This window comes from Panthera pardus, unplaced genomic scaffold (genome assembly GCF_024362965.1).
Source record: "Panthera pardus isolate Hobbes unplaced genomic scaffold, ASM2436296v1 HiC_scaffold_21, whole genome shotgun sequence".
Taxonomy (NCBI): domain Eukaryota; kingdom Metazoa; phylum Chordata; class Mammalia; order Carnivora; family Felidae; genus Panthera; species Panthera pardus.
This window is the reverse complement of record NW_026526777.1, coordinates 11,956,645-11,982,152: the sequence shown is the minus strand read 5'-3', so window position 1 is coordinate 11,982,152 and position 25,508 is coordinate 11,956,645. Positions and strand designations below refer to the sequence as shown.

At 41.2% G+C, this 25,508-nt stretch overlaps 1 protein-coding gene across 5 annotated transcripts in view; it reads right to left on the bottom strand.

Annotated features, from left to right (window-relative positions):
* The window catches only part of RAB3GAP2 (RAB3 GTPase activating non-catalytic protein subunit 2), a 102,280-nt gene that overhangs the window by 59,595 nt on the left and 17,177 nt on the right, over positions 1–25,508 (bottom strand). For 3 of the 5 annotated variants that reach the window (XR_008424542.1, XM_053908962.1, XM_053908964.1), the window contains exons 2-7: positions 22,120–22,184; positions 6,063–6,198; positions 4,904–4,985; positions 3,063–3,110; positions 2,903–2,978; positions 2,471–2,572 (exon numbers count right to left, since the gene is read on the bottom strand). Coding sequence is in view for 4 of the 5 variants with exons in the window: in XM_053908962.1 (XP_053764937.1) it covers positions 2,471–2,572; positions 2,903–2,978; positions 3,063–3,110; positions 4,904–4,985; positions 6,063–6,198; positions 22,120–22,184 (509 nt within the window). In the remaining variant the exon portion in view is untranslated. The remainder of the gene's footprint in view (positions 1–2,470; positions 2,573–2,902; positions 2,979–3,062; positions 3,111–4,903; positions 4,986–6,062; positions 6,199–22,119; positions 22,185–25,508) is intronic. The other 2 variants (XM_053908963.1, XM_053908965.1) reach the window with 1 other exon arrangement.

Sequence of the window (25,508 nt, the reverse complement as noted above, 5' to 3'; positions counted from 1 at the left end):
GGCCACGAGGGATAGGAGCCAGAGGGAGGGAGCTGGCACGGGTGCTCATATGACAGATGCACAAGGCTAGGCTGTACGGCCCACTGAGCACAACAGTGGGGAAAGAGCCTTGTCACTGCCTTGGAGGAGCAAGTCAGTTATCTCCAAATCCAGACAGACCTGCTGAAGGAGATACTAATACAAATACCAATGGTCCAAAAGCTACAGAAATTATGCCGGATGACAGAGATCTTTGTGCAGAAGACCCAGAAGGAGTTCCTTTGACATTCAAGAAAGAGATCTTCTCTCTTTGGAATCTTCTCCTACAATGACCTGCTGTCACTTCCACTACACTCACTGACCCCAGAGAATTGAATCAGAGGGAATGTGCTCTGTGATCCTTAATAGATCTGGGAGTACAAGAAGAAGCGAATATGTACTTTTGATATATAAATTGATATATCAGATCCAAAGATGCTTATGTAGAATATAGAGTAACAACAAAGACTTCTCTCTCCGTGTTCAATAAGAATTATTTTTCAGCCAACAGATTTTCTTGACTCGCAAACAGCAAGTATTTAAATGTTATATTTTTCTACCAACTCTAAAAAATAGTATAGACATAACCCAACTTAAAATGTTCAAAGAACCTTCACCACCTAGAGAATAGAAAAACAGAGAACAGCTCTTGAGAAGTATCTTCAATGAACACAGTATCTTCTTAGATTTCCAAGAGCTCCTTCTTTGTTTCCTTCAATGGTTTCATTTTCTTCTACTTTCTTGTGGTGAATATTAGGAAGACTTAAATTTTCAGTCTTCACTTTTATTTTCCTAGGTCCTATACCTGGAAGAATTCATTATCTATGACTTAAACCAACTTCTTCAACCTAGTCTTTGCGCCTGTATAGAAATTCTGTATGGCAAGCCATACTAGTATTTTCATTTTATTTCCTACCATCGCCTCAAACTCAACATATCTAAAACCAAACTTAACAACCTTTATTCACTGCCAAAGCAGTCCCATCTTCCTACTTTGTCAATGGCACTCTTCAGCGTGGGTATCTTAGAGACCACTCATTTTCCTCTTGACTCATCTACATTTCTAGACAATAACCAAATCCTGTCGATTGTTCCTTTAAATGATTTTTGTCCTGGTCATTTTTCTCTTCTTGCAGCCATTACAGAGTCCCATCCCAACACTGCACGTCTATTACAGAGAACTTCAAAAAATCAGTTAACTAGCCTCCTTGATTCCAGACTCTCTCAACTCCAATTCCTCCTGAGGAGAGATTCCTTCAGTATCCCTTTGATATATCACTTCCTTCTCATAAATCCTTGTAGCTTTGCTCATCTCCTGAATCATTATGATTTTTACTTGGTTTTCAAATTTATGAAAAAAACTGGCCACTCTGCCTATTCGACAGTTTCTCAATATTTTCTATCATAGGTTTCTTTGTTGTCTCATGCACTGTCCTACATTTGAATCTCCCTTCATTTTTCTCCTGATTACCTAAAATACTTTCCCTTCTTTTACCATTAACTAATTAGGTTCTATAACCATTCTTCACAGCTTAATTCAAATCTCACCTCCTCAATGAAAGTTTCTTTTATTGTCCTTGTTCTAATTGAGCGCCCCTTTCTCCAAACTTGTACAGAATGTATTCTGGCCACATAAAATGGCAAATCACTAGGTACTGCTTTACATTGACGCTTAATTCGCTCAAAGGCATGAATACGAATTAATCTAGTCTCTCTTACTAGATTAAGTTTCTTCTACAGCTCCAGTCTCCAGGCCACCTCTCATACAATTTAAGTCTACAGAGGTACACAATACACACATCTGTTCACGTGAAACCTTTTGGAAGCAGGATAGTAAAAAGGAGGAAGGCATATTTACATAGTTTTGACTATGTACACTGTGAGTCAAACAAGAGCGTATTAGTTTACACGGCTCTACAATTAATTTTTGACTGAGGCAAATTCTCACACCACCTGGGAGGCAGTGAAAACTGTACATTTGGAGAGTCTTAGATATGAAATATTATTTTCTATCAAAATCTTCAGTTCAGTGAATATATTTCCCACTATAAAAACTTCACCCCCTGAGAAATAGGTAGTACAATATAGTAGTATTAATAATAGGTCAGAACTTTTTTCTTTTGTTGTGTACAATTTTGACAGCTAAATCCAAATAAAAAAGATATATACCATATGTCTACCTTAAGTCACTATTAAATTCTGAAAATAAGAAACCCTTTTAAGGTTCTCTGACTACAGTCTTTTATTTTACTATATAATAAAACATAGGATATTTCATTAAATAAGTAAAAGCAAGAATGGGATTCTTTACTCAGTTATAAACAGGTTATATTTCCAGAATATGCCAGCACAGCTAACTGTGCCACAAGATACCTTTAAGTTTCCCAAAAAAGACAAAAAAAATACTTCAAAGTAAAGGCACTGTTACTTTGAACACAGTCTTCTACACTACCTGTTCGGTCACGCCAGGATGCCGTGGGATTTCATAGGTCCTGCACTTAAGCTGGAGCACGGAGTCCTCATTCAAAAGCTGTGCGAGCAGGAGCACACCGTTCTAGAAGGAAGCAAAGAGGAGGGCTCTGCTCGTTTCCTTACGAATGGACCCGAACATGTATGGCCAGGCAGAGACTGTCGTTTCCCCACCAGTTTTCCACGGATATCAGGCACTCTTTTTCAGAAGAATACAGCTTCTCTTCTCAGTAGGTTCTACCAAAACTTTCCACCATGACTTCCCCTGTCCCTGCTTCCACACCCACCCCCCACAGGAAGTAGCAACTACACATTCCCAAGCAGCAGGCAGTGAGTCACAAACGAGTATAATGGGGACACCTAACTAGATATTCCTGTCGAGCGGTGCTTTCTAACTGCTGAACACTCAGCTCACCTCCGTGTAGAAGCGTACGTAACCTGAAGTAAAGCCCACCACGATGCAGGTCCAGTCAGGACGCCCGGTGGAACTCCTGTCACAGACAAAATTTGTAATTTTTGTTATAATTTTGCTCATAAAGCAAAGCAGAGAAAACAAATAATTTCTTTATCCTTACCTCTTTTGGCTTGCTAGTGGGATACACAGAGCACTGGTTACACATTCTCTAAAAACAAAAACGAAATCGTATGTTTATCTAATGAATTTAGCAAGTACTTTTATTTCCCTCTACTTTAATGTTAAAGGGCAACCAATGGAAGCTGTGCCCTGTGAACCAGTTTTCTTCATTGCAGAAGTAAAAATACAGTAAAATTCCACATAAGGAGAATCATAAAAATCATTCGCGTAAAAGGTAAGGTCACATTCACTTGAGGTTAATGAAAACACTATTCTTCACTCTGTACCGTCACGAAAAGTACAAGAGAAAGCAAAACTTTACTGTGCGCATGGATTATACACAGAACTGAGGGACAGCAGGTCATTGTGGGCGGTCATTTCCTACCGGCCCCCTCTCCTCCGCGTCAGCTACGCATGGGGCACAGCACGGGAGGCACGTCGGTCACATCACAGGCAAACCCCACTTCGGTGGCTATGTTATTCTAGGGATTAACTGCATTTCACCTGGTTGGCTTCTTCCTTGATATTTTGCAGAAACTGCCCCTGATAATCCATTTCGAAGAACATGCTAGGTTGAGTGTCCCTAAAAGATTCTTTTTTAATGTGACATGTGGACTTGAAAAATCTTTCAGGAGCTCAGAGACTAAGCCCCCAAACTAAAATAACTCCTTCTTGGGACATGTGGATGGCTCAGTCAGGTAAGCGTCCGACTTCAGCTCAGGTCATGACCTCACAGTTCGTGAGTTCAAGCCCTGCATCAGGCTCTGCACGGACAGCTCGGAGCCTGGAGCCTGCTTCAGATTCTGTGTCTCTCTCTCTCTCTGCCCCTCCCCAGCTTGCGCTTTCCCTCTCTATCAAAAATAAATAAACATTTAATAAATGAAATGAAATGAAATGAAATGAAATGAAATGAAATGAAAAGAAAATAAAATACTCCTCCTGACTGATTTTATTTTATTTTATTTTATTTTATTTTTCTCCTGACTGATTTTAGTGTCAACCCTCAGGCCCATCACAAGCTTATTCAAGAAGCTGTGAACACTCTTGCCCCATACATTGTATTATGCAACCACTGAACAAAATCTTTTTGTTTGTTGTCTTTAAAGTAACTGAACTACTGTGTTTGCTTTGCACTGCTGACAGAAATTAAATGTCTTCAAATTCTTAGACTACACGGCTTGAGGTGAAATATTATCATTTACTTTGATAAGAGTAGAAAACGTTCCAGTGAGTAACTACAATGTGCTAACACGTATTATGGACTTCCATTTGTCTGTTGTCTTTTACCTGAATCCAAAGTCTGAAGTATCTTACTCATCCTCATCAGACAGCTTTCAGTCATAAAAATTTAAGTGAAAACAGTTTTTGGCACCAGGTTCCAGGTTAGCAGCTCCACCAAATAATCAGGCTAGAGAATCGCTCTTATTGGGTCATTGGGAAACTTGAATTTACCAACTTGCCTTTCTGAAGTATTTGTGAGTTTTAAGAATTAATGTAGCACTGTCCCCTTTAAGTACAAGGCCAATGCTACCAAAGCAGAGAAAACAATGACTGCCTTGGATTTCTTGGCTGAATAAAATCAGTAATGAACACGGGAAACAACAAAATGTAGAAAGTATGGGATTCTCTCTGAGCTTCTCTTTAAATCCTCTGCAAACTAGTTTTTTTTAAAAAAGTAATCACGTGAGTAAAATTTAAATTTGCTGACCAGATCACGCTCCACAACCTCTAAGTTGGGATGAATATACATTACCTAAATACTCCAGTGATGAAACTTCTTGCTCTACAAGTCAAACAATTTCACACATACATTTAACAAGCTGAGAAACAACTGGCACCTACCCTTCTTCGACATTTAAAGAACCACTCCAGCCAGCAGCAAATTGCATTTCTTCCTTTCCTTTATCACTGTATTTCCATTTTGCTGAAAAAATTATCATATAAAATAACTTTATAGCATACTAAAACAGTAATTTATAAATTTCACAGTTTCCCTTTAGAATAAGTACAGAATGTAATTGTTCTATATTAGTGGGTTTGGGTCTCTATAGGTAAATATTTAAAAAACTTTATAAGATTTTTATAAAACTCAACCTAGTCTCCTGGCCCGTAGTCTCTCCCCTCCTCCAATTAAATCCATCTAATGTCTCAGTTCTTGCAGAAGAAAACTACTATTCTTATGTACCACCCCATCTGTTGTATTTATGCAATGACTTTTATCTTCAGATGACAAAGAAGACTTTTCTATTAGATTTATGCTACAGGGGCGCCTGGGTGGCTCAATCGGTTAAGCATCCAACTCTTGATTTCGACCCGGGTCTCACGAACCGTGAGACGGAGCCCTCTGAACTGACATCACAGAGCCTGCCTAGGATTCTCTCTCTCCTTCTCTCTCCGTCCCTCCCCCACTCTCTCTCACTCTCAAAAGAAATAAATATTAAAAAAAGAAAAAGGCTTATGCTACAGAAGGATAAATCTACTTTGAAGACCATTCCACAGCCGTTTAATAATGTATGATCTGATTTTGATCAGTGAGGTTTTCCATATTTTATGTCAACCTTCATTTTAGTCTTCAACAAAAATTATGAACTGAAAATTTATGCCCACAGTGAGAAACTAGTGTCCTATGAGTTTTCAAAATATAGTTGAAAATCACCTCCATTCACATTATGACTAAGAAGGGGCCAGCGGCCTATTTAGCTCTGCCCGCCCCTTGCAAGAACCGGGCAATGCCCAGTTCTGCCTCTGAAGAGCCACATAACCACAGCTAAAGTATCTGCAGCCAAGAAAGAAAAGCAGAGGAAACAAACAGAATCGAAAGAAGGAAAGAGAATGAGAGGTACAAAAAAACTGAAAATAAGTGTTATACAAAACATGAAAGTACACTGTAGAACGCCACCATATAATGCATACAAGTAACATTTTTTCTTTCTAGCTAACCCATTTCCGTCCTATTCTATGCATCAAAATAAAAGGCACTAAAAATAATAAGAGTACTTACGCACTAGAAAAACAGCTTTTTGCTCTCGAGCTATAACCATAAGATCATTGGTCGGAGATAAGGATAAAACACAGTCTTGCAGCCAGGAAGTTTTTTGTGCTTTGCAAGTATTTCCTTCTTCTTCCTGTGGGTAAAACTTCAATTACAGTGTATGTAAAAATATTGAGAGTACTGCATCTCAGCTTATCTGCCTTGAGGAACAAGGGGGAAGAAAAAGGGATAAAGAAATCTTCCTATTTCTTTTTAAAAGTCTCAATAATATTCCTTATCAAAACACGTCAAAGATGACCAATAAATAAAATATCCACTACAAACAAATCTGTTTTGAATATTAATGCAGAAAGTTTTAACATAAGCACATATAAACTAGTAAGACATTAAAAGAATGTCATACAGAGATCATTCCAAGAATGACTCACTGTTAGAAGCTTTAGTGAATAATCCAATTCCAGAGAGACAGCTAAGGTATCTGCAGCTACACGGCAAAGAAAAAATTCTCTGATGTTTATGTTGTAGGGTCTGTAAATGTACTGGATAAATTTGATACTTTTTTCTTCATTTGAATTGAAAGATGTTTTCATTTTTTATTGAAAAATTACTTAAAAAATAATTAAAAAGAGGAAAATCCCCATGGTTAAGAATTCGAAGGATCTAAAATGGTCTTCTAAGATGGTCTCTCTCACACTCTAGAACTCTAGCTGCCTATTTACTCTGGAGACAACCAGTGCAGTGAGGGTGTATTTCCAGGGACGCTTTATGCACATACAAGCAAATACATTACTCTCCTTTACCTTCTCTTATACAGACTACACACAGAGTCCTCTTTACTTTTTTTTCTCTTAACATATGCCTGAGACTTCATTCCCCACGAAGTTTTTCTTAAGGGTGCATAATAGTCCACTGTAGAGATACACCATGATTTATTTCACCAGTCCCCTATTAATGGGCATCTGTGATGTCTACACTCTTCTGCTGCTACAAATGATGATACAGCGAATAACTTCATACACTTGTCAGTTTGTGTGGGAGCATATTAGCAGGATAAATTCCTAGAAGTGAAATTGCCAGGTCAAAGGTAATATGTATTAGTAAATTTGCTATCTAAATTGTGTTCCACAGAGGTAGTATTAATTTATAATCTGACCAGCAAGTTTTGAAAGTGCTTGTGTCCCCACAGACTTTTCAAAAGATGCTTTAACTCTGGATCTCTGTCAATGCAACAGACGACAAATGCTACCTCAGTATACTGCCTTCTTATTAATGAGAACAGTCATTTTCTCATATGCTTAAAAGTCTTCTCTATGAATGCTCTGTTCCTTTCCTTTACACATTTCCTGATGGGTTGCTACTCCTTTCCTCATTTATTTGTATATATTGTTTACATACAAAGAAAACTGGCCTTTTTTTTTTTAATTTTTTTTTTTAACCTTTATTTATTTTTGAGACAGAGAGAGACAGAGCATGAACGGGGGAGGGGCAGAGAGAGAGGGAGACACAGAATCGGAAGCAGGCTCCAGGCTCTGAGCCATCAGCCCAGAGCCCGATACAGGGCTCGAACTCACAGACCGCGAGATCGTGACCTGAGCTGAAGTCGGACGCTTAACCGACTGAGCCACCCAGGCGCCCCAAAACTGGCCTTTTGAACATAAGAGTTGCAATAGTTTTTCCCAGTCAATATGGTAGTTTAACGTGTTCTATGTAGACATTTTTCAATGTTATGCAGCTAAATTTTCGATCTATTCTTTTTGGTTTCTAAGCTTTCAAAGCTTTACTCAAACCCACCCAGTGGCTCTTAGACTGAACTAAACAGCAGGACATGGGGAGAGAGGGGATGACATGTAGGCTGTTCGTTCTTTCTTCTTAATCTACACATTTTTACTTTTTTTAAACTTAGCAAATAGGAATCATGTAGATTTCTGGAAAAATTCCTTGTTTTATTAAAGTTCTATTTTTCTAAGGAATTCTGCTACCCAGTTTGGTGCTCTTAATGTGTACTTTCCTATACGTAAATTAGGGAGAAAATTCATCCCCTAAAGATGAAAGTAACATAGCAAAGGCTAGTTGTAGTTCGCCTCTCTCTGGGCCCACAATTGCTGCTGTAGAATACAGTCTCTGTTTAGGCAGCGCACACCCAGGACTCCTCAGAGTGGCTCAGCTGTGGCTGAAGACAACCCTGCCCTGGGGTTTCCTCCCCGACAACTGAGATTCCAACTGTACCAACTTCGAGGTGCAGGACTTTTCAAGTGATGGAGCATCTCACCTTCAGCCAGGCTGCTAGAAGCAGGGTGAGTCACATGGGGATGTGTGGGTACTGTGATAAGAAGTCAGGGGTGCCTGAAACTCTGACTTTAAAATTTCCATCTTAGTGCAATAAGAAAGAATCAAAACATCGTTCCAGAAAGGTGATACAGTCCTAATCTTAGCAAATTCTATACAAACAGGTTTCTTCCTTTTATTACACTCCCAAAATGAGGTTCAAACAACAGATCCTGAAAATCTTCTAAAAGTTACTTCGCACTAAGGCGCATTAGGGGCGCCTAGGTGGCTCAGTCGGTTAAGTGTTCAACTCTTGACTTCAGCTCAGGTTATGATCTCACAGTTCAGGAGACTGAGTCCCATGTTGGGCTCTGTGCTAACAGCTCAGAGCCCGCTTCAGATTCTCTTTCTCTCTTTCTGCCCCTCCCTGGGGTGTGTGCATATGCGCGCACTCTCTCTCTCCCAAAATAAATAAACAAACATTTTTTTAAAAAGCACATTATTTCTTTTTCATGTTTATTTGTCTTGAGAGAGAGAGAGAGAGAGAATGAGAATAAGTGGGGGAGGGGCAGAAAGAGGGGGAGAGAGAGAGAATCCTAAGTAGGGTCCATGTTGTCAGAGGCCAACATGGGACTCTCTCACAAACCAGGAGATCATGACCTGAGCTGAAATCAAGAGTCAGCTGCTTAACTGGCTGAGCCATCCAGGAGCCCCAAAAGCACATCATTTCTATGTTTCTGTCCTAGGTTTTCAAAATAATGCCACTAACAAGGATTAGACCTACATGTTTATATTTGCTGAAAAGACAGAGTAAAAGAAATTCAAAGATGGAAGGATTTAAAAGCTAACTGATTCAAAACCTCATTTTATAATAAAGAAAACAGAGTCTCAGGGAGGAACAGAATCCATGTCGGAGCCCAGACTAGAACCCATGCCTCCTGACATTTAATTCAGGTGGTCTTCCCATTTCATCACCCTGCCCGGTCATCCTGGGGTACAGCTGTTAACGGCCCTCCGAGAAGATGGGTCTTCCCCTGGGATCTGACTCTACTCTCCTAGTCGACGAAAGCCTTTTCTCAAACGATTACTACTACTTATCACTTTATCCCAGGCCAACCTTCCCACAGTTTTTGAACCGATTTGGAACCGCAGGGCACTACTTGAACATGTGAGCCAGCGTACCCTACAGATATCTCTCTAGGCCTTCCTTCAAAACTACTTCCCCTCTCATTTCTGTCTTTCTGTGCCCAGTGCCAGGTCCTATCCCTCCATCCTGTTCCTTTACCTTCTCTCAAACTTACTGCTACCTATTTATTCTCTGCTATTCTCTGCTACCTATTTATTCTGTGATGGTACTTGTCCCACACTAGACTCCAAGCCTTCTAATTGGCCAAGCCGGTGCCTGGTAGGACTCAAGTCCACACGTCACACGGCCCACTGACACACAGACAAGTGGATAACGGCATTCCCATGCCTCCTTTCTTATATTCATAAAGATAATGGAATAACCCAGAAATCACTCTTACACATGAAACTCTACATCAACAAACAACCGATTCAAAGCTAGCATCCTTAAGTAATAGTATCCTCAGTAATGTTTTCCCTTGAATAGTTCAAGATTCTGGCTGATATACCATACCCGTGGAAAACACAAGTTAGAAAGATGTAAAAAGGGACAAAGTACTACCCTCTTAGTTGAGCCTAGAGCTCAGCTCTGTCCGCCACCATCCCAGCAAATGGACAAGCGATCCCAGAAGCAAGCACGAATTCTGCCCTGCAAGAACTAACCAAGATGAAAGTTTGGGAAACATACCACTTACTTGGAAACAAATTCAGAGAAACTACTCCACTGGTTACCTGCCTAACCCTGCTTCGCCATCTCATAAATGTGCCTATCTAATAATATGAAGCCAGAAAAAGAAACTTCACGTGAATTAGCAGTCTAGTTTCTGGCATTTCAAACATTTTCAGGTTTTACTCCAAGAGGGAGAAAACCAAGCTCTGTCACTCTTCACTGCATTTTCTTTTCTAGGTCCTCTTTACCTCTCCATCTTTCCTTATGACACAGATCTGCCCTGTTTGTCAGGGCAGAGGGGGGCATGTACAAGCAGGAGTTCTACATTCTAAAAACAGGTTAGAAAATACTATCGTATGATTATATTACATAACATTATCATCATTAGGGTTTGATATGCCCTAAAATTCTAGATCTCAAGTCTTGCTGCTTGGGCATGATACTAGCTTGTCATGAAATGCACGGCAGTGAGCTCTTAGTACAAGCTCAGTGGCTTCTGGATGTGCAGTCACACGGGGCGGGGGGAACATGGGGGAGCATCTCGACCTACAGAACCATAAGCCCCTGGTCATGTGTAATTCCAAAGACACAAAGACATTCTTTGTCCCTAAGACACAGTATTCGAGGTTAGCAGACTGAAGATTAAAAGCCTCTAAGGACAGTAACCAAAAATAAATCATATCCTTAAAATTACCAACAGAGGTAAAGATGCATTGTTTCTTCATAACTAGGTGTTTCTCTCTAAACTTAATTAGCTATTTATTTTGCCAAACAGTGTAAACTGTGCCAGAATATTAGGAAGTAAATCTAAAAACTGAAAGCCACCAGGAGGGCGGGAGAAGAAACCTCATGTAAATCAAATTTCTTTCAATAAACCCTCAACCTCAAAAAGAAAAAACAAATCTCCAGGTAAATCAGGATGGCGCATCAACAATGAACATGCTATCTACAAAGGCAAATACAGAACCGAAGCATGGAAAAGTACGTGTCCTAAATTGTTCTACGATGTCTGCTACGTTGTACCCAAGCAATGTGGCGTGTCGAAATCAGGTCACAGTACCGTGACATCTCTTCCCACAATAAAAAAATCTTTCCGCACCATTGTGAGTAGAGGACAGCAGGCCTATCAAGAAGTGTTTGGCACTGATGTGACTTTAGGTTTGGTCACTTAACTCCAGGGAAGAGAGCAGCCATGGTCCTGGTGATTCGGAAGATGTTCACTGCAACATCTGCCACTCACTCACTATGTGCCAGAATCTGGGTTAAACGCTTTACACATAAATCTTAATTCTCACAGTAACTCTATGAAGGTATGTTAGTACCCCAGTTTTGAGATGGAGAAACAGATACTTAAGAAGATAACCCCCCTTCCCGGGTTACACAGTTGGGGCAGAGATAGGAACCCAGGCTTTGGAGTTCCCCTGTGCCGCTCCCACACGACACTGCTGAGGGAAGCTGGTCCCCTCTAAGCACATCTGCAACAGCACCTTTGATTCCTGCCTGCTCCACTGCTCTCCTCGCTGTTGACACTGGGAGTGACCAGGCAGAATGACTGACGCTGTGTCCAGAACTAAAGGGATGAAGAGAAGCTCTACCCCACTTGCTGGCTAAGAGGCAAGTGCCCCTCAGTGACGGAAGAAGTAAAGAAGGAGGGACGTGGATCAAGTGAGGTCTAACCTAATCCAATTCAGCCACTTGGTTGACTACGGTGACCTTTTTTGCAAAGGCTTGTCACGTATTTAATAATCTTGTTCAACTAGTCTCTTTTTAAAGAGAGCCAAGAAATAGTCCCGTCCCATTCAATGTAATTAAACATTGAACGAATGGACATATCGAGAGTCTTTATCAAATTAAAAAGGTCACGAACGCTGCAATAAATGCTAAGAAGTATGAAATTAAGCTTTGCCTTGAAAGTACTCAAACCTTACTGGGTGGTTTAATAGCTCACTCCGGGCTTCTCAGCCTCAGCAACTCTGACACTTCGGGCCGGAACTTTACTGGAGGGGCTGTTGTGCGCACTGCAGATACTTAGCAGCACCACTAGCCTCTACCTACCAAATACCCACAGCATTTCCCAGTTGGGACAACCACCGATGTCTCTAAACCCTGCTGAATGTCCCCTGCAGAGCAAAATGTTATGAACCACTGATTTAGCTGAATAAGAAACACACTGTAAAGTTGTTTTTTTTTTTTTTTAATTACCATGGGATCAACACCCTCCCTCACCCATGTGCCATAATCTCCCCCGGCCGGCTGACGGGATTACACAATTGTATAAAGAAAGAGAAGGAGCCATAGAGACTATGTGGCTCAAAATCCTCATTGTCCAGAAAAGGAAACCAAGGCTTGGAAAGAGTAAATGGATTGTCACTAACCACACGAATGCCACAGGTAATAAATTTAAAGTAATACACATTCATACGGTCCTTGGACACTTTACCTGGCAGGTCTGGTTCCCTACCTCTAAAATCGGGGACTGGACGAATAGTCCAGATAAGGGGGAAGAACGAGGCCACGGTCTGTGGGTCAGAACCCCTGAGGAGGTCCCGATCCTCGATGTCTCGCACCTTTCTCCCTGCCTTGATCCATCCCACACAACACACTACAGGAGGGAAGCCCACTTCCACGTGCCAGCGCTGTATTAGGACAGAAAGACAAGAGCAAAGAGAATTCTCGGGCTTCACGTTCTTCCCTCCTCTGGGGAAGACAGAGGGACAAGTACACTGTAGTCAGACAAGGGGGCATGGGAGGGTCACCAGACCAGACTGGGGCTGGCAGGGTGGAGGGTCAACAACAATGGAAATAACTCCTAAGCTAAATCCTGCAGAGAGAGTAGAAGGTAGCCAGGTTGGGGGCAGCAGGAGAGAGGAAGAGAAGGTGGACGTTCCTAGACTATTTCCGCGCCCTAGTTCTCTAGAAAACCACGAATTCGATATATTTGAAGGCCTACAGGCAACAGAGCCAGCAAGGGGCTGCTGTCACGGACAAGTCCAACAGTGTGAGGTAAGAGGGTCCACTGCAGCAGCAGGCAGGTGATGAAGAACTTCCGTCTACTGTGCTGAGGTACTTACACTTGATCTTGAGGACACGGGCGGTCACTGAAGGAGTTTCTGAGCAGTGAAACGAGCTGGTCAGATCTGCACTCTTTCTCAAGTGTGCACATATTTTAAACTTTAAAAAAACTTCAAGATGTAAGGCAGATATAAAGCTGATTAGCATTTGCTTGTGATAGGAAAAAAAACAAAAAAACAAAGAACAAAAACTAAATGTCCCTCAACAGGAGTATGGTTAAATAAATCTCAGTACGTCTACACAATGAGATATTCAGCATTCCTTTAAAAGAACTAGATGATTTATATCTGCAGATATGAAAAAACCTCCAAATTACATTAAGCAGAAAAACAAAGAGGTAGAACATGAAAGCCACAAGGACTTTCCGGTAAGAGAGAAATAAACAAGGGGTGCCTGGGTGGCTCAGTTAGTTGAGCGATTGACTTGATTTCAGCTCAAGTCATGATTTCATGGTTTGTGAGTTCCAGTCCCCCATCAGGCTCTGCACTGACAGTACAGAACCTGCTTGGGATTCTCTTCTCTGCCCCTCCTCCATGTGTACTCTCTCTCAAAATAAATAAAAGAACTTTTTTAAAAAAGAGAGAGGGATAAATACATGAATTTTCCCCTTACTCTCCCCAGTGCCCTCAACCCTACTAAAAACAGCAGTTACAGAGTTTGCTTAAAGATAAAGACCAGGAAGGGCAAAAAGAATGAGAGGAGAAAAGCCACTAGAAAGCAGAAGGGCAGGTGCCAACAGATTCCACAGTCCCTAGAACTGACCACAGGCTTAGGAACCGGTACCAGGTCCCTCGGGAAAGGAGGGCAAAGATGTGGCTCAAATCTGGAGGCCTCGCTGAACGTGTGTTTGAGCAACAGTCATGTCTCCTGACCCCTCCCCCCCACTGCCCAGGCAGATGGCTGTCCCACCCTCCCCAGCTGAAGACCACGGGCCCATCACTAAGCCAAAATGTACAAGCTACCCTACAGGAACGCCTGAGGAGTACAGATTTGAAATGAAATTAACCAACGATAAGCAAGAGCAGGAAAAAGTGGTGGCTGGCTGTGATGGGGAAACTAAAGGCAGCTCTCCTTCAAACATTTAGGCATAAATAAGGCCACCAAGACAGAGCCTGGACTACTTGTTGACCTGTGGCCAAAGACTGAGGAACAACTTTATGTTCACCTTTCATCACTGGCAAACAATCTTTTAGCTGCACTTTTCACACTAACAGACCAACTCACCAGAATCTATTAAAAACAAATCAATGGCCATATAGGTCAAAAGTTCTGAAGCCCCCAAAGAGGCCAAGGGATTTTAGAAACAGGCAGGAGGAATAGTAGAAAGAAGGACTGAGTTACACTGAAAGCCATGAGCTAGACCCAGGTTTTTGAACTTTAGGACAACTGACATTTTGGGCTGGAAAATTCTTTTAGAATGCTGTCCTGTGTACTGTAAGGTGTTTAGCAGCGTCCCTGTCCTCTACCCCCTGAGATGCACCTTCCCCCAAGTTGTGACAACCTAAAATTTCTCTCGACAGTGCCCAATATCTCCCAAGGGGACAAAATCACCTCCAATTGAGAATCGCTAGGCTAGACCCAGCATGTAGTAACATTAACAGGAAGGTCATTGGCAAAATGAGTGTTTCTAAGAGTCAAACACCAAAATCTCAATGAGAGCCCACCTTAGTAAGGAGAACCTCTGTAGCCATTTCCCCTTTTGTAAAAGAACCTAAAACATAACCTTGGTATAACTTGGGTGCTCTCCTCTGCCTGTGGCCAATCTGGTGCTTAGGTCTCTTATGCGGTGGGTGACTCCAGAGTCTAATGACACTAAAATAAGGCAAAATATTTTCCAGGATTATCCCAGATTATTAATGTTCTAAGAATCTCTAATCAGGTCATGCTATATCCAATTTCGCAGTCTATAAACAAACATTTCTCTGGGGCCCTCTCTCTGGCCAGCATGCATTCATTTCTTGTTAATCTGCTAAATCAAATTGTAAACTGTACTACACCACTTTCTGTAAAACAGACAAAACACATTCCAAAGTGTCTTCTGAATGGAAATTTTCCACGCGTCCTACCTTAACTGAAGGCCTCAACCCAGAAGCTTCTGTGTTTCCTGAAACCATTGCCCTGCAAATCCTGGATTCTCTATTTCCTACCGTTTGGACTTAATACACCAATGAAGGAAAGCTTATTAAATCTGCCTTAAAATTAAACCTTGTCCAGCTTCTTCCTTAACTGCCTCCATTTCTATTACTGCATGAGGCTGAGCAAAATACCCCCCCTGATCACTTCTTCCCCAAAGCAAACAAATTATAATCTAAACTAAAAGCCCTTGTAACCACACTGTAGAAAATACAGCAAAGCTATTTACTATCAGAGGATCATTCACCGGTAGGTGTTATAGTATAACTATGTTCTTTTACTTTGGGCAAGTAGGAATCCCTTAAGCTTATTTTTTGCACTTGTACACAAAGAGTTATTTGGGGCATTTTTATAGACTGAATTGTGTCCTCTCAAAATTCCCACGTTGAAGCCCTAATTCCTGATGGGACTGTTACCTGGAGATGGGGCCTTTAAGGGGGTAACTAAGGTTAAATGAGGTCAGAAGGGCAGAGCCTTAATCTGACAGACTGGTTATCCTTATAAGAGGAAGAGACACCATGACTCACTGCTCTCTCTTTGCACACAGAGGAAAGGCCACATAAGGACACAGTGAGAAGGTGGCTGTGTGCAAGCCAGGAAAAGGGGTCTCACCAGAAGCCAACTCTGACAGCACCTTGAACTTGAACTTCTAGCTTTCAGAAATGTGAGAAAATAGGGGCACCTGGGTGGCTCAGTTGGTTAAGCGTCCGACTTTGGCTCAGGTCATGATCTCACGGTCCATGAGTTCGAGCCCCATGTCGGGCTCTGTTCTGACAGCTCGGAGCCTGGAGCCTGTCTCAGATTCTGTGTCTCCCTCTCTCTCTGACCCTCCCCCATTCATGCTCTGTCTCTCTCTGTCTCAAAAATAAATAAACATTCAAAAAAAAAAAAATTAAAAAAAAAAAAAAGAACTGTGAGAAAATAGATTTCTGTTAAGAGCCCAAGTCTGTAGTATTCTGTTACAGCAGCCAAGCTGACTCACGTAGGCATGAAATACCTACAGAAGAAAGAGATTTGTCCTCTAACGAAAGCTATCCTTAAAGTTCCTAAGCCTACCCATGTCACAAATGTATCCTTTCCTGAACATGGTGGCTACTGCTGATAAAGGGTATTAGAATATGCTTTCTTCACTGAGCCCTTATTATAGCGGACATCTCAGAATCACAGAAAGCTGAAGACGCTTCTCCCATCCTTAAAAGAGCTTTGTCCACACTGGTGCCAAATCTTTCTGATTACAGAAACCCTTCCCTCTTTTCTGCCAAAAATAAGAACCTACTCTCAAAGAGCTGACAGACTTATGGAGATAAAAGCACCCCGAAGTTTTTAGTTTTCTGCTGGACGCACTAACAGCCAGCTGGCCTCCAGGCCGGCATTCGGTGCTCGTGGTGGCTGTTGCTATGCTTTACTCTTAGCTACCCCACCTGTGGCTCATCTGCACACCACTGCAGCCCCCCTAAAGACCAAAACACAACACCTCTCCAGTGTCAGACTATTCTCTGCTGTTCATAATGACCACAACCCAGTGGTGGAGAACGCTACCATTGTTTTTACAGTTACAGCACCTTGACGCAGCCATAAATTGATTGCAAGACTTGTCTCTTATTCCAATACTGGTCTCAACTTCAATGTGGACAAGACCTACAAGTGAGACTCTCAGGAAAGGCAGGTTTTGAGTTTGTTGTCTGTTCCTTTATTTTAATTTAATTTAATTTAATTTAATTTAATTTTATTTGAGAGAGAGAGAGAGAGGGAGAGAGGAAGACAGGGGCAGAGAGAGAGGGAGGGAGAGAGGGAGAGACAGAAAGAGAAAGAGAGAGAGAGAGAATTAATCCCAAGCAGGCTCTGTGTTATCATCACAGAGCCTGCTGCAGGGCTGGATCCCACAAACCGTGAGATCATGACCTGAGCTGAAATCAAGAGTCAGTCACTTAATCGAGGGCCACCCAGGTGCCCCTTGCTGTCTATTCCTAACAAGAGACAGTAGAAAGTTCCTTCTCCATTCTGACAAGGTGGCTACCTCTCTTACCTTGACTACGGCATGCAATTCGTACATCTGCCGAAATTTATTCTGATTCTTGTTATGCCTCTAAAGCTGGCTATGCCTTTGGAATTTTCATGATCCTAGACAGTAGCAGAAATAACACAAGTCTCTTACCTCAGTTAACATTTCCAATAGCCCTGGTATCAACCATTTTGCTCAGCAAAACCTCACCTCCTAGTGATGTTATGCATGGACAGTGATGATGCTGCAGTGTAAGGCAGCAATCACATCCTTTCGCCTGGCCATCCTGCCATTTTTGTTCTCACTACCGAACAGTCTCCCTTCACAAAGATGCTGTCTTACTTTAAGGACAGGATCCAAATTCAAAGAAGCTCTGTTAAATACAGCAGGATCATTTTAACACCAGGTAACATCTCAATATCACTATCCTGGCCCACTTTTGTTGTCATTCAAATACCTTCTCCTTTGCCATGTATATAAGATCCTGACAAGGCACAAGGGTTCAAAGGGGGATAATCAGAACAGTTAGGAATGACTTGTACACCCAAAATTGTCGTCAACTGTCTCACTGGCCGTGTATGCCAAATCCACTGTGTGAGAAAATCAGTTAAGACAAAGAGAACAATCTACCATCATCCACAAGGGCCATTTGTAAACAACCAAATTTTATCCAAATGAAGAAATGTGCTACACGTAAGTTAATGTGTTTTGGACTGAGTAGAAACATATTTCAGCTTTTTACTGAAACAGTTAAAAGAAGTTTTACTCCTAAATTTAGGATAGCCTTACCAATAAACAGAAGTTGGCACGCCTTAACAGACGCAAAGAAAGTATAAGAATATACACACTCTAACCAGGCGATCATTGCTCACATCACCCAGGATCAGCTGGAACAGTGGCACATCAATATAAAATCTTATAATATAAGCCGGCCCATGAAAAGTCATGAGTATGAGAGACACAACTAACTAATCAAAAGACCCACTACAACTTACTCCACAGAGCAGCAAAGGTGAGCTTTCTAAATCAGAAATAGTGTGGTTTCTGATCACATTTCTGATCTAAACTCCAGGGCCGCCTGGGTGGCTCAGTTAAGCGTCCAACTTCAGCGCAGGTCATGATCTCACAGTTCAGGAGTTTGAGCCCTGCACTGGACTCTCTGCAGTCACCCCAGAGCCCGCCTCGGATCCTCGGGCTCCCTCTCTCTCTCCCCCTCCCCCACTCACACTTTCTCTCTCTCTCTCTCTCTCTCTCTCTCTCTCTCTCTCTCTCAAAAATAAACATTAAAATAAACTCCACAGGGCATCTGGATGGCTCAGTCAGTTAAGCATCCAACTTTGCCTCAAGTCATGATCTTGCTGTTTATAAGTTTAAGCCCTGCGTCAGGCTCTGTGCTGACAGCTCGTAGTCTGAAGCCTGCTTCACATTCTGTCTACTTCTCTCTGCTCCTCTCCTGCGTGCTCTCTCTCTCTCTCTCAAAATAGATAAACATTTAAAAAAAATTTTAATAAAAAATAAAAATAATAAACTCCAAATTCATAAAGCCTTACATCAGGACTATTGCTTCTCTGACCCCAAATTGTAGCTTCGATCATTTTCTACTCTGGTACATTACAATGCCACGAGGAAGTACACACTTAGAGAAGGCACACTGTCATGTGAGCCAAAAAGCAGGGATATGACACACTATCAGTAAACTAACCCCCTTAATATTATCAGGTTAATTAATATTACATCTAGTATTTAATATTTATTAATATTAATACTTAATATTACAGAAAATGTAACAGACACACAACTCTCCAACTATGTCATTCACTAGGAAAAATCCATTCCAGAAAGAACCAACTATGCCCCAGTAGACACAGTAAGATGTAGGCCTCTAGGTCTGTAAATAAATACCGTAACTCAGCACCAGCACCCTTTTAGATGTTTAACAGTAACTGTCCCAATGGAACCTCCCCGGAGATCACAAATGCGTGTGTCCACTTTAACGCGTAATGTCTGTGAGGTTTATTCCAGAAAACCTCAAACTTACCCAGGAGCTTGCTGTATTACTCACAACAGTCACTTAGCTATAGGTTTCTAGAAAACAAATACTGTACGTAGCCAACGCCACATGCAAAGTAGCTACCAGTCACACCGCCTCTTTCTGAGAGGTTCTCCAAGCACACCCATCTCCTCCTGAGAGGTTTACTCACGCGGTCATGCGGAGCCTCCAACCCTCTTTACACACACCCCCTCGCCTTTCTTTCCGCCCCCATAGTAGCTAATGAGACTCTGGTGGATGCCCCATCAGAGGGCAGCATTAAGAGGCAGGCTGACATCCCACGGAGTGGCCGGGTATAAATACTACGCCCCACCGTCTGCAAATGTCCTGTACTGGGTAGTGATGAAGAGACTCCATCAAATCCTCATATGAGCTCTGGGTGTGAAACAAAGAAGAGAAAAGAATCCAAGACAACCACAAATGAAAGACACAAATAACAGCCATGAAACAGTGTAGATCGTGAGTAAGCGGAAGCCAGTCGGTCTTGGTAAAAACAGAGACAGAGTACAGCTGAGTCCCCATGATGACACCGCACTAGAGGGACAAGGAACAAGGTGTCTATTTGCTGAAGTGACGGTGTAACAAGTTCCTCGAGCTGCATTACATCTTATTCAACACATTCCAATTCTCCGTAAGGCCTTCTGAACTGGTTTCCTGTTCTTAATCTCCCCACGGAGCTTTTCCACCAACTGGCACGACGTAGCAGGCTCCGCTTCCTACAACACAATGCTCTTCCATTTCTCCCTCAAACCTATTCTAGTTTTCCCCACCATCCATCCAGCTGCTCAAGCCAAACGCCTGCTCAAGCCAAAAACCAAAAGTAAGTTTTCTTTTTAGAAAGAAACTTGTAGTGGGTATTTTCAAACACTGCCAAAAATGAAGAGACTGGTACCTATCACCCGGCTTTAGGGAGTACCAACACCTTGCCAAGGATGTTTCATCTACTCTTCATCACATCCCAAGATCACAGAAGTAAATCCTCGGTTTTTTTTCCCTTTCATCCCTCACAACCAACTGAGAGCAAAATCTTATTATCTCTAAACTTATCCTGAATCCATCACTATCTCATTTTCACTAATATCACCTTAGGGGAAGCCATCATCATTTCCCAGCTACACTACCACAACAGCTTCCTAACTGCTCTCCCTGCTTCTACTTTCGCTCCCTATTTCAACTTATCCCAAAAAGCAGCGAAGATGAATTTTAAAAGTGAGAAGTCAGCTATGTGCGGTTTCCTATCACATTTACAAGAACTCCAAATTCACAAAGCCTTACATGAAGCCCGCCAATTTCTCTGACCCCATCTCATAGCCTCCAGTCCTGCCAAGCCACACTGGCCTTCTTTATGTCCTCCAAATTCCAAGCCCAGTCCTGCCACAGGGCCTCTGCATGAGCTGTTGCCCTGGCCTGCAATGTTCTTTGCCAGATCTTCACGTCGCTGACTCCCTGTTGTCTTTCAGACCGCAGCTTAAATGTGGCATCCTCTAAAAAGCCTTCCTAGGCCACCCAAGCTATAGTAGTCACTTGATCACTTGCCATCACATCACCGTTTGAATCCCCTACATAACTCTGATTACCACCATTTGATACTTTTATCTATCTTTCTGAAAAAAAATTTTCTCTCCCCATTAGAGTATAAGCTGCTAGAACAGGGATGATAAGAAGATCTACCCAATATATATGTTCATTCTTCTTTCTTCATAAAAAATTGTAATTTTGTTCAGTCATGGGCCTCAGGAGACGTTGACCCTTTATCTTCCAACTCGAGGGAGTGGTATGACTGACTGATGAAAAATCTATCCCCTGCCAGTGACTAGTTCAAAAATGAGTGTCTGGCCTTATTCTGGCCAAGAAGATACAGGCAAGGCTCGCTAGAGGTTTCTGAAAAAGTTGTTCCCTGCTCCTGTAAGAGTCTGTTTTCTCCCTCTGGTCACGAATGAAGAAACATGGTGCCACACTCCATCTAGAGAAAAACAATCTTTAGGATGAAGTCAGTACTGTATATGCAGAGGAGACAGAAGGAAAAAACTTAAGTCCTTGATGACATAGTTGAATCTCCTGATCAAACAACCTATGAGTCCATACTACCTCTGACTTCCTTCTATACGAGCTAATGAATCTCCTTGTTATTTAAGCCAGTTTAGGTTAGATTGTCTATTACTGATAGATGAAAATACATCCAGGGACTTCCTCTACTTACTCATTGCTATACTTCCAGCATCTAGAAAAATGCCTAGATTATGATGGGCACTTAACAAATATGTGTTGAATAAGTAGAGGAGTCTAAAATAATAACTAATCAAGGAGAAAGAATCCTAAAACAGTTATTCTCCATTCAGCCTGCTTAGCTGGCTGACTTAAAGTCATTAAATCCTTAAGAAAGGTATCTACTTGGGGTGCCTGGGTGGCTCAGTCAGTTAAGCATCTGACTCTTGACCTCGGCTCAGGTCATGATCTTACAGTTTGTGAGATCAAGCCCCCCATCGGGCTCCATGCTGACAGCAGCACGAAGCCTGCTTGGGATTCTCTCTCTGTCCCTCCCCTGCTAACACGTGCACATGCTCCCTCTCTCAATATAAATAAATATATACCTTAAAAATAAAAATATTTGCTTAAGTACTATTAAGTAAGCATAAAGATGTCCTTGACAAAGGTTTTCAAATGTCGACCTAACACTGGAATGTGTCACCATCATTACAAAAGGAAAATGCCACTTTCAAAAAGCATGCATACATTTATAAAGACTTACAGGTTCTTGGGGTTCTGTTTCTTCCCATGCTCCCCAACCATCATCTTCCCAGCTTGTTGATTTACCTATTATTAAAAAAGATGAAAAGTGCTTACATGAAACAAAGAGCTTAACAATATTTTTAAAAACATTTCTCTAAACATAATAGAACACCTGATATATATATATATATATATATATATATATAAATACATATTATATAAATATAATGTTGGCATTAAGGAAGAAAAAGGTAAACTATACAATGGCAAAATTTTGCTGTACGTAATAATTAGGAAACATTCGGGCTGAATTTCCAAATCTATGTAGAACTGTGCAAGTTATTTGGATGTTAAGATACTGGATATCAAGTTTCCACATTTAAACCAAACCACAAAGGTGAATTTTAAAAATCTTTAAAATTACAAATATTTGTTGCTCAGACATGAGACAAATTAAATGCACACAGTGACAAAAAACACACCTAACATTTCACACGGATACCTTAATGTAACTTTTTTTTAATAAAACAAAGTATCAATGAAAAAAACTGAATTTTGAAACAAGAGGTCTATAATTTCTGATATTTTCTGACACTCTGTGATTTCCTTCACATGAGAACATTTGCTCAGATTAAAATAGGATGTTCAAGAAACACCGTAACAAGGAATTAGAATCTCAAAAAGGTATGGAGAGTACCTTTGAATTTATCTCTTATGATATATCACATCAGAAGAAAAAAAACTATTACTTTTGAGCAACTATTCTGAGACAAACATTTTATATATGTTACCTCAAACTAAATTAAAAAACAGATAAAGTTCAAAGAAAACGTGAAAAGATCAGGCAGTTGCATAACTAGAAACTTAGGCCCCAGAATCAGATTGCCTAGGTCCACATCCTGGATCTAGGACTTACCAGCAAGTTAGCCCATATTTGCAAACTTTACTTGTCTCCGTAAAAGCATGGAAATCAGAAGTGCTTACTATCTCGTCAGATTGTTATAAGGATTTAAATCAAATAGCATACTAAAATCCTCAGTGCCTGACACATAGTAAGTTCTCAATGCTAATCATCAAGAGTTAGTTATTAAAATACTACAAAACATAAACAAAATATTGTATTTAAACCAGTCAAGCTTCATATTTCTAGCAAAGAATCATTTTAAAAGATGGGACTAAACCAGATACCTAGGATGCTTACAGTGGGAAGGACGCATATATAACATTCAATTATATATAAGGTTTTAAAAGTTGCTAAACTCAATTACATATAGATGGTAAGAAAGTAACAGTCTGGTACCTGGAATCATGGCTCAATTAGCTTTGTGATAATATTCTCATCTTTGGTACTGAAATACCAGGTAACTACTTCCTAATTGCCAAGCACATTCCTAGCCATATTATAAGTCCTAAAGCAGCACTATCATTTGATTAACACTGCATAGCTTGTAGAAGATCTCCATATACACGTCAAATAAACAACTTAACAGATGCTCTGTTACATACCACGTGCATGTGCCATGCCCTGTACTGGGAACAGAGAAAAATTCAAACCTATTCCTTGTCCTTAGAGGATGTGTGACCCAATGCAGACAAACACATAACTACAGTACATGGTGAGTGCCGTAACAACTACTTAATATAAAAAAGAGGAGATAGTGAGAGAGATGTCACAAAATGCAGGGAAGAGTCACCGTCGGTCTTTCAAGAGCAGCCAGGAACTTTTCAAATTTACGTGAAAAAAAAAAAAGGTTAACATGAGCAAAGGCAGAAAGAGGCAACTCACATATAGGGGTTATCACATAACAACTAACATATTCAGATTTCTATGTGTCTAAGTGCTTTATAGACATTAATTCACTTACACATGCCAAGGATTCTTTATCGTCCCTTTACTACAATGAGAAAACCAGATCACTTAGTTTATATAGCTGGACCAAGATCACAGAGCATTAAGTGGTGGAGTGGGGTTTGAAACCAGGGCTCCTGGAGTTCTAAAGCCCACGCTCACACATATTCTGCTATACTTACTCTCTACTCTCCTATGGCTTATGAAGGAGCATAAAAACTAGGAAACGTGGGGCTTACAGTTAAGGCCAAAAAGCAAGATGACATATTATTTTAAATTTTTAAAAATGTTTTATTTATTTTTGAGAGACAGAAACAGAGCATGAGCAGGGGAGGGGCAGGGAGAGAGGGACACAGAATCCAAAGCAGGCTCCAGGCTCCAAGCTGTCAGCACAGAGCCCGATGCGGGGCCCACACTCCTAAACTGTGAGATCATGACCTGAGCCGAAGTCTGAGGCTTAACCCACTGAGCCACCTGACATATTATTTTAAAACAGAAACATTCCTGGGGCGCCTGGGTGGCTCAGTCGGTTGAGCGTCCAACTTCGGCTCAGGTCATGATCTCGCAATCTGTGGGTTCGAGCCCCCAGCTCAGAGCCTGGAGCCTGCTTCGGATTCTGTGTCTCCCTCTCTCTCTCTGCCCCTCCCCCACTCATGCTCTGTCTCTCTGTCTCAGAAATAAATAAACATTAAAAAAAATTAAATGCATAAAATAGAAACATTCCGAAGGGGTGCCTGGGTGGCTCAGTCGGTTGAGCGTCCAACTTCGGCTCAGGTCATGATCTCACGGCTCACGAGTTCGAGCCCTGCATCGGGCTCTATGCTGATGGCTCAGAGCCTGGAGCCTGTTTCCGATTCTGTGTCTCCCTCTCTGCCCCAACCCACTCGCATTCTGTCTCTCTCTCAAAAATAAATAAACATTAAAAAAAAACTTAAAATAGAAACATTCCCTTGATATCAAGATTTGGAAACTTTTTCTAAATTGGAAAATTACAGTTTGTTCTTTGGCAATCTAATTCAGTTAGGCAATTTCTTTACTCTCCTAATTTTTCCATTAGACCAAAAACAATTGCCTTATTGTGGGCCGATGGCAACTAGGCCATCCCATCTACAGAGTTTTAGAAAATGCACTATTTTTCTTGTTCAAGAAAGGAAAGTACCTTGAAAAGCTTATCCCTCTAAAATCCATAATTCAATTTTAATACTGCTATAAAATGAATATATCGAAATACCACAATCTCAGAAAGACCATGTAGAATTGCAAGCACATAATGGGGTCAGCTAATGGTTCACTCCCTCAGTCAGTCACTGATTCATTCAACAAACATGACATCTTTTGTGTGTTGGCCACTGTGCTAAGTGCTAGAGACACAAAAGCAAATAAGCCTTCAAAGAGCTTAGTTTGGAAATTAAAAAAAAAAAAAAAAAAAGCTTAGTTTGTGCACATAACTTCTGAACAAAACAATGAAAAATGTCTTATTTCTCCTCCATACTGAAATAAAAAGCACCTGACTCAATTCACAAATGACTCATACAATCAAACACAAGACAGCAGCAATT